The sequence below is a fragment of a genome, unplaced genomic scaffold, assembly GCF_019419815.1.
Source record: "Pyrus x bretschneideri cultivar Hongxiangsu unplaced genomic scaffold, Pyrus_bretschneideri_v1 Contig5, whole genome shotgun sequence".
Classification (NCBI taxonomy): domain Eukaryota; kingdom Viridiplantae; phylum Streptophyta; class Magnoliopsida; order Rosales; family Rosaceae; genus Pyrus; species Pyrus x bretschneideri.
This window is the reverse complement of record NW_025999787.1, coordinates 8,699,239-8,711,307: the sequence shown is the minus strand read 5'-3', so window position 1 is coordinate 8,711,307 and position 12,069 is coordinate 8,699,239. Positions and strand designations below refer to the sequence as shown.

General features: G+C 37.8%; 1 protein-coding gene and 1 non-coding gene across 2 annotated transcripts; both read right to left on the bottom strand.

Annotated features, from left to right (window-relative positions):
• Positions 1–8,211: 8,211 nt before the first annotated feature.
• On the bottom strand, positions 8,212–8,284 carry TRNAE-CUC. Its single transcript has one exon. It is a non-coding gene; the product is annotated as a tRNA-Glu (tRNA).
• Positions 8,285–8,818: 534 nt separating this feature from the next.
• On the bottom strand, positions 8,819–11,184 carry LOC103945217 (BAG family molecular chaperone regulator 4). The gene is made up of 4 exons (XM_009355762.3): positions 10,827–11,184; positions 10,022–10,278; positions 9,795–9,941; positions 8,819–9,245 (listed from the first exon to the last, which is right to left on the bottom strand). The coding sequence occupies exons 1-4, from the start codon at positions 11,017–11,019 to the stop codon at positions 9,045–9,047; spliced, it is 798 nt and encodes a 265-aa protein (XP_009354037.2). The 5' UTR covers positions 11,020–11,184; the 3' UTR covers positions 8,819–9,044.
• Positions 11,185–12,069: the final 885 nt, after the last annotated feature.

Here is a 12,069-nt window from a genome sequence, read left to right as displayed (position 1 = left end):
TCCTTATCCATTAACAAATTCTATCCAACTGATTCAACAGATTCTAACTAACTTTTAACCAATTACAACCATTCCTAACCATATGAGCTAACATGGCAACAACCATTGTAGTTTTTCCATGTGTCTTCAGTCATCATCCCCCCTCAATCTCGGCTAGAGAACCAAGTCGAAGATTGCAACAATGTTTGAAAAATATTGGACTGTGTAATCCTTCGATTAGAATATCAGCCGTTTGCTCCTCAGTTGGGATATACTGAACCAGTGAGTCCTTCTTTTGAACCTTTTCTTGAACAAAATGGAAATCAGTGTCAAGATGTTTAATTCTGGTATGAAACACAAGATTAGAACACAAAGCGAGTGCTGACAAGTTATCACAATGGATAAGAGGAGGTTCAGACACAAACTGATGTACGTCCCACAACAGATTATGAATCCAAGTAATATCAGCAGCACAATGAGTAAGGCATTTACACCCAGCTTTAATTGAGCTTTTTGAAAATGAAGATTGTTTCTTAGATTGCCACGAGATTGGATTATGTCCCAAATAAACAACAAATCCAGTGACTGATCTTCAAGTATTAGGATCAGCTGCCCAATTTAAGTCTGAGAAAGCTACAAGTGAGTTATTTGCTGCAGCTGAATAAGTCAAACCATAGCTAATAGTGCCTTGCACATAGCACAAAATCCTTTTGAGCAAATCAGAGTGTACATTAGTGGGATTGTTCATATATTGACAAGCAGCATTGACAGCATATGCTAAATCGGGTCTTGTAAATGTTAGATATTGCAGCGCTCCTACCAAACTCCGATATAAAGTAGGATCAAATATAGGTGTTCCTTCTTAATCAAGAAACTGAGTGTGTGGTCGACAAGGTGTATTCATCGGCTTGCAACTATCCATACTTGCTTTGTGCAACAAGTCTTTAGCATATTTAGATTGGCTGAGGAATATATCCCCATTTGCTTTGTATTTAGCCTGCAGTCCCAAGAAATATGACAGTAACACATCCCTTAGCTCTGTAATGACTGCTTGCACCTTCTTTGAATTAGAATCAGTTAGGATTATGTCATCCACATAGAGTAGTAATATAACCACATCAACTCCATCATACTTCACAAATAGACTTGTGTCAGATTGAGACATTATAAATCCCATTGGAGGTAAATAACCAATGAATTTAGCATTTCAGGCTCGAGGTGCCTGTTTTAAACCATAAATAGACTTTATCAACTTGCAGACATGATTTGGATGCTGTGAATCAATAAAGCCTTGTGGTTGTTTCATATAAACCTCTTTCTCTAAATCACCATGCAAGAATGCATTTTTAACATCAAGTTGTCTCAATTCCCATTTGTGTTGTGCTGTAAGTGAAATAATGAGTCCTATAGTAGTATGCCTAACAACATGACTGAAGGTCTCAAAATAATCCAGACCATGTTCTTGAGAGTACCCTTGAGCAACTAGTCGTGCTTTGTACCTTGAAATTGAACCATTTGAGTTCTTCTTCAGTTTGTAGACCCACTTACTTCCAATAACTACTCGATGACTAGGTGGAGGAACTAAGATCCAAGTGCCTTGACTTTGAAGGGCATCATATTCATCTTGCACTGCATTCTGCCAGTTTGAATTTGTTGCAGCACTTCGAAATGATATTGGTTCAGCAATATCATGGATGGAAGCCAGAAAAGAGAAACCATTTTGACACTTATCCATCTCTGTAACTTGTAAAGTAGATAGTTTTGGTATAGATGCAATATGACCAGAATAATCCTTTCTAGAAATAATCCCAATTTGTAACTTGGTTTGTATCCTATAAGTATGTGTATCACCATGTGAAGAATCAATAATGTCAGAAGTATCAAGGTGAAGAATTACCTCCAATTGTGCAGGAGAAAGGACAGGTAACATAGAGGCTGAATTTGGAGATGATGGGAAAGTTGTTTCAGATTGTTGAGATGAAGAAGTATTGTCAACTGCAGACCTTGAGTCTTGATGATGTAACTGTAACACTTGAGTTGCAGATTCAAAGTTCAAAACTTGCACTTTCTTGCTTGGAGACAGATGCACATTGTTTGGTACTGAGATATCAATTCTAGGATTTACTAGAAGAACAAATGTTGCAGATGAGTGGTTGTTTATGACCTCTAGACATATTACATCCTGAGATTGAATTTTTGAAACTCCAGAACTTGACTTGCATGGAAACATATCTTCATTGTGTATAACATACCTAGAAATAAGGGAGTTTTAACGAAAAGCCCGCGGTACTGTTCACTTTAACGAAAAACCACATTTTTATCCTAAAAAGTCAATCCTGGTACAATTCACTTTACCCTTTATTTTGTCCTTATCGTTAAAACTCAAAGTTTTCAAGCCTTTTTCATTAGTTTTCCTTAGAAATAATGAATTTTCGAGTTTGAGGATGAAAACAAATTACACATTTATATCCAGTTGCATATCCAAGAAAAATACATAACACAACTCTTGATTGTAGCTTATTATGATTGTATGGTCTGACATATGGATACACTGCACTACCAAACACCTTTAAATCTTGCAGTGAAGGAGTAACACCAAACATCATTTGATAAGGAGACTGCCAATTCAAAATCTTATAAGGCATTCTATTAATTAATTAGAAACATAGAATGAGTACATGCATGGAACCATAACTCTTGAGATAAACCAGCAGCAGTCATGAAGGTTATAGCAGTCTTTATAATATGCCTATGTTTTCTCTTAGCAATTCCATTTCGCTGAGGGGTATAAGGACATGAAACTCTATGAAGAAACCCTTTATGTGCTAGAAAATCCTAAAATCTCTTACTCATGTATTCTCCTCCTCCATCTATTTGAATGCTTTTAACACCAACATTGAATTGAGTATACACAAAATTGTAGAACTTGAGAAAGACAGCAAAGACTTCTGATTTATTAATCAATGAAAATATCCAGACATATCTAGAGAACTCATCCACAAAGCTAATATAATATCTTAATCCTTCAACAGACTTAGTGGGTGAAGGTCCCCAAAGATCAGAATGAATCTTTTGAAAATGAAATGTACATTTGTTTTTCTTATCTAGAAAAGGTAATCTACTCATTTTTCCTGGAATACAATGTGAACACATATGCTGTATACTATCATCAGTACTAGTTATTTGGGATTGTTTTATCATTGCAGACAAAACTTCATTGCTTGGATGTCCACATCTCTGATGCCAAATCTCATGCTTCACTTTCTAACCGATTAATCCAGTAGGCTTACTCTTAGACTTCACTGCAGCATTTGTAATCAACTTGGTAGGAATCTTAAACAACTCTTCATCATTGCTCCTTCCTTGGTAAATCACAACCTTGGTTACCTTGTCTTGCACAAAAACATTATGTTCATCACATATGAACCAGCAGAAGTTATCTTTACATAATTGTGTAACATATAGCAAGCTAACTGCAATAATGGGAACATGTAACACATTTCGCAAAATTAAAGAATGAGTTAATGTGTGTAATTTGGCAGATCCAATGTGCTGAATTAGCAAACCTTCCCCATTGCCAATTGTAATTTGATCAGTACCTTCATAAAGAGTAGCTTGTTGAAGAGCATTCACATCTGCAGTCATGTGATGTGATGCACCCCTATCAACAATCCATGAGTCATTTGGCAAGAAAGTTGGCTGAACTTGAGCTTGCATTGTAGTTAAGGATGCAGATGGTGGATTGCCCTGATATGCAAAATTATTCTTGTGATAACAGTCCAATGCACTATGACCCTTCTTCCCACAAATCTGGTACTCAACCACTGGACCACTGGAACTTGCATTTGTGGATCTTTTCCAACAATTTGGAGCTGTGTGACACCTTTTTGAGAAAATTTGGCACTCTGGAACAATGTGTGATTTTGTTTCAGTACTACCAGACCAAGAATTCCAACTATTAGGCATCTGTTTGTTACCAGAAAATTAACCGCTACCACCTTGTGAAGACCTGAAACCTCTATTTCCATTATTATTGTTGGACCTGAAAGGCCTCAAACCAGAATTATGATTTGAGAACTGCCTTGTAGCACCAATATTTCCCACAAATCCATATGCACTTAGAAATTCAGAATATCCCGGGAATACAGGTTGTGAAGCAGTAAACAAAGATCCAGGAAACTGAGGATATATCATTGGTATATTAGAAGGAACTGGCATGGAAGAAGACTGAAATGGCAATAAACCATTAGAAACATTGTTCTGTGATGAACCAGAAGAATGCATTCCAAAAGATGAAGCTCAAGGTGGCATTTGAGTTAAAACACCACCAGTTATGAAGGAAAGTCCTCCAGAGTTGCTAGTAGATCCCTGAGATGAACTTTGTGATGATTCTTGCATATATAGGCCCGAGAAGTTGTGAGATAAACTATTCATAATAGATTCAGTCTCCCTTTTAGCACACAACAACTATTCACGAAATTTTCTCAAAGAGAGTGGTGTATCTCTAGTAAGAATCACAGTTCTAATAGTAGAATACTCCTTAGGTAAACCAGATAAAGCAGCCAAGATAAAATCATTATTTGAGACAAATATTCTTGAGTTTTGTCAAGAACTGATCTATTGAATCCCCACCTTTTGGAACCGTCTGAAATTCAGTTTTCAGGGTATTAACTCGAGCTTTGGACACTGTAGCATACCTATCTTGAAGACTGCACCAAGCTTCATGTGCAGTTCTGCACCCAAGAACATGCTCAATTGCTTCATCAGACAAAGTAGCCAGAAGTAAGCTTAACAACGCCATATTAACCGATTCCCATTCCAAGAAAGCTGCTGTGATTTCCGTAGTAACCCCATTATTTGTATGTATGACATACTTTGGAGGACAGACAGTAGATCCATCCAAATGATCAAACAGCTTATACCCTTTTAACACTGACTTGAATTGAAATGCCCACTTCGAAAAATTCATATCATTAAGCTTTATTGTCAACATTCCCAAGACTCCCTCAATTTTCACACCAAGAACAGTCATTTTCACAATCAGAATACTACACAGAAATAGCTACAAACACAAACAATCCAAGAAAAAATTTGAAGAATGGCTTCGTGCCTCAACAGATTCTAAAAAATAATGGCTTCGTGCCTCAGCAATCAAATCAAGAGAATGGCTTCGTGCCTCAACAAATTTAACCAAATAATGGCTTTATGCCTCAAGAAACATGATAAAAGCAAACCACAACTACGAAGTGAAACATATCAACGAAAATCGACATACTTGTTGATGAAAAAAAAAATTCCCAATAATGCCCAAAGGTTGGATCTTGACAGATGAATGCCCTAAAGGTTGAATCTTGACAGAAGCAACCACAGCAAAAACGCCCAGAAATTCAGATTGCAGAACAAACCCACGGAGTCCAAGCACCTCCATAGACCCACATCGGACCAACAGCTCCAAATACCATGATAACTGATGCAAACCAACAATCCATAGCTATGAGATAAGAGTATGCGAAGAAGAACAAGAAGAAGAAGAACTGAAAGAAATGAATCACAAAAGTATAGAGAAAGCACTGATTGTATTGAATGAAAGATAACCAAGGGTTTACAAGGCTTTTATAGACTACACATTTCTTAATGACTAATCTACCCTTCCTTATCCATCAACAGATTCTATCCAACTGATTCAACAGATTCTAACTAACTTTTAACCAATTAGTATTGCCACGTGTCTTCAGTCATCACTTATTAATAACATAATTACAAAAAAAATCTTAAGTTATTGTAAAGTGTAGGGTGCCAATGCCAAACATGACCTAACTGTCAACTACAAAGCTAAAACCAGATTACAAGCAACTAAATATGCTGATAAAAAAACCAGGAAAAAAGAAAAGAAAAGTAACAAGTCTGCAACCACATGACCTTTATCTTTTATCGTCCCCAGCTCCGCGCTAACGCTTCGTAATTAAAGTCAATCATCCTAGAAAAAACATGAAGAGGACTTGCTTTAGATATTGACAATGGGGAACAAAGTGAGACACGGCATATCGCTCAAGTAGACAAGGCGACCGCCATGACTTCCGAGGACAATGTGAAATCTCACTGGAGTTTCAGAGGCACGAAAGCAATTAAGCGTTTTCAGAATGCACAAAAAGGTTCCAATAAATCAACATGATCTTTCAACTCACATTCAACATGCGCAAGAACAAAAGTTTAGATGAAAAGTAATTTGATTACCTGTTCGCAATCAGCACTGCGATGTCCAACCCTTCCACAGTTAAAACAATTTCGACTGAAACGCTTCGCCGCCCTCCCTTTCGAAGAATAAGACATTGTATTCCCCATTATCCTCTTCGCATGCCTCATGTCCCTCAGCCTCCTGCTCACCTTGTCCAACCCTAACCCATCCGAACCATCACTCGCCATGTTCACAATTAACCCGCCAATTGTGTCACGCCAGCTGTCCGGCAAGCTGTTCATCAGCATCACCGCCTGCAGTTCCTCCGGCACTTTCACCCCTTCGCACTCCAGCTCAAAAGCCATGCAGCCCATCTCCAGAATGTGCTGGTTTACCGATTTGCCCTCGCCCATCTTGTGATCCACGTACTTCCTGAGCTTCGACATCCGCTTCGACATGGAGGGTTTCTCGAACAGGGCGGTGAGCGCGTCTATGAGCGACTTGGCGGTGTTGTGGCAGTCGCCGTCGTGGCACATCTGGACGTGCTCCTGCAGAGCGCCGAAGATGATGTGGCGCGCCTTGAAGTCATCGCGCAGCCACTTTTCATGGCGGGCGACGTCGGCTGGCAGGGAGTTGGGAGTAGGGTTTGGGGGTTTTGGGTCGGTGAGGACGTAGTCGACATCGTTGTCGGCGAGGACGAAGTCGAGCCTTTGTTTCCAGAGGCGGAAATAGGTGGTGAAGTCGAGTCGGTGGGTGGTTGTGAGTTCTGGGTATACGAGTGCGGAGAGAGAGAATGAATCGCCGTTCATTGTTGAAACCAGAAGAGAGAACTCCGTCGATGTTGTTTTGATCAGATTTCAAGGGTTTACCTGCAACGCAAGTTATAGTTTCCTACTTTACCTCTCCAAGTCTCCCCATTTTTTTTTTTTTTTTTTTTCTTTTGGCCCTTTTGGTGTAAGATTTGGCTTACTAAGTCTATGCTTCTTCGCTTAGGCATCATTTCGTACAAGTAATTAGATTTTTAAGGTATAAGATATTATTTTTAAGGTATTTTGACGGCACAAATGAAAATTTGTGAACAACTTAGAGTCTTAGATAGTGATTACTCAAAAATATGATTCTTTTTTTTTTTTTTTTTTTTTTTTTTTTGGTAAACCTCAAAAATATGATTTAGGCCAGCGAACTATGAAAGATTTAGGACATATATGATATAAGTTGCTTAGTACTTATAAACTCAATTTTGGACTCGTTTTTACACAAAGTCGGTCTAGCTCGGACCCGTTTTTAAATTAAAGAAAGAATAAGATTGTTTTACATCAAGATGGGTAGTACAGTCCGGATTCCAAAGACCCGTATGTCCATCCTTAATTCTCATATACCTTCAATTAGCCTTGAATTTAGATCCTATACCAAATGGGTATGTTCACTTGCAAGGGATTGTTTATTAAGATGCGTATGTTCATTTGCCAGGGGTTGTTTATTAAGACTTAGGAGTGTAGTCAAATTAAGAATTAATTTTAAAAGACTAGGGTTAAAAGACCTTAAAAGAGTCCATTAAAATTCAGGAACAGTCGATTAAGATTTTGAAATGCTAGTTAGTTCTATGGTCCAATGGTATTTCTCTTCACTTGTAAGTGAGAGGTCTTAGGTTCAATTCTCGTCAGATGCGAATTTGAACCATATTATTATGGCTCGCCTATTGTGAGACTTAGCCCACTCCCCACCCCCTTAGACCTCATTTGGATGTGCTTTTAAAATAACTGAAAACAATTTTGATGAAAATGTTTTTGGAACCAATCCATAGTAAAAATACAAGTAAATCTTGGAAAAACACTTAAAGTGCTTTCTAGAAGAAGCACATAACTGGTGCTTTTTGCAAAAAGCAATTAAAGTGCTTTTGAAACCTAAAAATATTTTCTCTAAAAGCGCTTTCAACTATTTTAAAAGCACATCCAAACAAACCCTTATTATACATAATATCGCTTGTTCGAAAAGAAAAAAAAAATTAAGATTTTAAAATAGATTAGTATAGATCAGTGTAACAAGAAACAAAAAAATTCCGTTGCCGGGACTTGAACCCGGGTCTTTCGGGTGAGAGCCGAATATCCTGACCAACTAGACTACAACGGATTTGTTGGCATAGCACTAGACAATTGTTTATACAAAGGAATTACAGATTTCATTTTCCCATAACATTACAATTATGGGATCCCATCCCCATTTCTGTCTGGGGTCCACATGGCTACAATTCAATAAATTCTATTACCTTTCAATTCAATATGATCAAATCTCAATCATTGATAGAATTGTTAATTAACCTAACCAAACTCACAATCATTGATCTCAACTTTAGTCAAATGGTTGAAACTCATGCTCTTTTAACTGCACAAACCTTTATCCAACTACACTTGGGAAAGCAACAGCCAAGGTTTGGAGTATGAGCATCAAATACCACAGGTGTATGTGTCCATTGCGTCTATCTTGAGTACTTTAGGTTCGGCTTGTCGTGACCCAAAAACCACCGATTTCTCTTAGTGGAGTGATCGGGAACACTTAATTTATCAATTTATCCGGTAAAGTTTCTATTTAAAGTATTCACTTTTTTAATCTTCTATGTAAATTTATGTATTCAATATGACATGATACATAGAGTAGACAGAGGCATCACAACTAAGCAATACATTTGGAAAACCATATTTACAGATGTATAAATTGTCCGAGGAACCCTTCCCTCAGTCGTTACCCAAGACAACATTTCACCAATCAAAATCAGTGTACAAAATTGTACCAAATGGGTTCGGGTTCTATGACGATATACATATATGTATAGGTATATATAAGTCCTTACAAATTTATACACAACCGGTATAATATGATGAACATAATAAGCTTAGTCAAACAGTTCCCAATCCTGAGTTATTTTGGTAGAAGATGGCAATGGGGTTGGGGCATGCAGGCTTCCAACCCCCAACTCAAACCTCTCCCATTTTGTAGTGACCGAGACCGCGTTGATACTCTTCTTGCTGAATGGATTAGGGTTTCTCGCCTTCAGATTGTCAAGTGTGTCAACAAAGCTCTGCACACGACGAACCTGTATGCAAGAACATAACTATTGTCACTCTCCATTGACACAAAATATTCATGCAGGCACTTCTATGGAACATATGGGCGAGCAACTGTTTAGCGAAAGTGATGTAAAAAGCATCATTTGGAACAGAATATGTTGCACAGCTAGGAGTTGAAATTTCTCTATGTTGGGGTCCTAGGATTCTTTTCTATGACACAATCCAAAATATGCACACGTGAAATTCATTGGTGGTCCTTCCAGGAGCAAAAGAATCCCCAACCCATCTTTTTGTTCAAATGGAAAAATCTGAACCCCACATTTAGGATCCAAGAAATGTCTTCGACTTGCGCACTCTCAGTTTTCAAATTATACTTGCACTAGGTTTCAAATTTCTCGAGTTCCATCTCATTTTTAACTTTATAGAGCACGAGTAACAAGCATCATTTGTCATAAGTAATGACTCAAGTAGCAACGCTATTGATCAGGATAATGAGGCTTAGGTTCCCTATAAACATGGAAAACCTTATGAACCATGACACTAGTTATAAAGTTTCGAAAAGAAGCATCACCAACCTCAACCCGCCTCTGCACTTTTGCTTCTCCATCAGCTACAATCGAATCCAATTTAAATAACTCCACCATGAGTAACTCCGTTAAGACCACAATCTCCTTATCTGAAACCGTGGTGCCACTTAGCAGAGTTGTCTCCAAATCAACAACCTAACAAATGATTAAGAGCGCAATTAGCTTATAGAACACTGCACGAAAAAAGGACTTAATCAAACAGAAAATACACAAACCTTTTGAGAGAGCTTGTCAACCTGTGCTCTAACTTCGGCAACCTGCTCATAGGCTTTCAATATGCCTTGATTTTTCTTCATCTCCTCAAGCTTCTTCTCTTTGCTAGCTGGGTCCTCTAGTAATACAATCTTCGACATATCTTTCACGCCAGCAATGTGCAGACATTCATTATCTTCCTTCTCTTTCCCTCTGAACAACAATCTTTGCTCCTTTGGCTCCAAGCCAGTGTCATGGGCAAGAACTCTTTTCAGATCACCTTGCATTTAACCGCGATTACGAATAAGTTCCAAAACAGTTACAGAATGTAGAGTGATGAACAAAAAGATTCACATTCTATCCCTCCACATAAATTCCAAATGCCAAGTCCAACACACCAAAAGGATGAAGCAAAAGACTACTCTTGAACGATAAGAAATTTTTGTCAGAATATATGTTTCTGAAGAAAGAAGCAAAAGTGAATCAAGACAAACAAAACCCAAGAAGCAAACTTTAAGAATCCACTGCATCTATTGAAGCATTAAAACAAATACAATTTCACAAATTATTACCTAAATCATTTATCAACTCTAAATTCACCCTTGCATTGTCCCTTTTTTTTTTTTTTCTTCCTTTTCTTTTTACAGATTTTAATAATAAAATAAACAAAATTTTCTTGAATGGCAATCACCAATTTTTCCAAAAAATATAATATGAAGAACCCAATTTGTAAATGAGCAATGCTACCTAAAATTCTGTCAGAAAAATTATGAGGAAAACAAGAAGAACCCAGAAAGTAAATTAAATCAGATTAACGAGAAGAATTACCAAAAGTGGATTGAGCATGGACAATGAGATCATGGTAATATGAACCATGAGAAACCTTGATCTTGATCATAACCCCAGAATTGGCATCCCCAGTGTCTCTCTTTTGAACAAGCATTCCACCAGGCCTCAGCTCCCAATCTATCTTCCTATTTAACCCATCATTTCCCACACCAACTCTTGATCTTTTTTTCATTCTATTTGTCTGAGAGGATCATAAAATTATGGGAAAAATGGAAATGGTGGAATTGTTGAGAGAGAGCGAGACAGAGAGAGAGAGAGAGAGAGAGAGAGGTGAGTGTGTGATGGCCTAGAGGGTTGAGTAAGCAAAGAAAATGCACTTGAAGACAGGGACCTCTCCAACTCAAAAGTTGGTATGTAGATTGCAGAAGGAGAGTACCACTTCACAATTGCACTCGTGCGACTGTGGTTAATTTTCCTGGAGATTAAGTGGGCTTAGTAATGGGCTTTTTGTTAAAATTTGGACTTGGGCTTGAAGTTCATGGATATTTTAGAAGTGTTTGTCACCAATGCACTTTGATTGGTGTCCACTTTGTTCAATGTGTTAAGGACATGGATTTTTGTGTCTTCTTAAGTAGGCATGGGCTCCCTACCCAAACAACTAACTTGGGTTCTTATCATTTTATTTAGCTTATTCTAAACCATCAGCCACTAATGAGTCCAACACAATAAAAAGTCTTAGGTGAGGCTGCTCTATCCGACAACTCAATCATGGAGGGTGGGATCGAGTGCGGCCCAACTGTAGGGCTTCTTCTTGCATTTTTTAGAGAATTGTCGGATAGGGTAGCCTAACCCAAAATACGCTTCTTAATAGTGGTTTATGATTATAAATAAGGCGTGTCAGATTTATTCTAATTACTATATTTTTATCTTTAAATTGAATAAATTAAAATCACTACTATTAATTTAATATGTAAGACCAAAAAAAGGAAATTTTGGACACATTTCGGTGAGTCTTTTTCATTTTTATTATTGTTTCTTTCTTGGCAAATTTTTATTATTATTATTGGTGGTGGAAATGTCATAGAAAAAAACATCTTTGCCACCGATGGGCCACCCGGTCAAGCTACGTAGACAATGGGCCCAAATTAAGATAGCAGCTAGCGGATAGTGATGGACCAATCATCATTCAAAAGAATGTGCAGTTGGCCCATCAAAGGACCCACACCACAAACCTATGACTCAACCTTGATTGCTGAACTCAGGTGATCAAACTTTGAATATT

Bases quoted from the DNA above. Each gene is read 5' to 3' on its own strand.
- LOC103945217 (XM_009355762.3), bottom strand. From the start codon at position 11,019: ATGAAAAAAAGATCAAGAGTTGGTGTGGGAAATGATGGGTTAAATAGG. The intron at 10,279-10,826 runs GTAATTCTTCTC...GTTAAATGCAAG, and splicing joins CCATGCTCAATCCACTTTTG to GTGATCTGAAAAGAGTTCTT. The intron at 9,942-10,021 runs GTTTGTGTATTT...ATCATTTGTTAG, and splicing joins TTGACAAGCTCTCTCAAAAG to GTTGTTGATTTGGAGACAAC.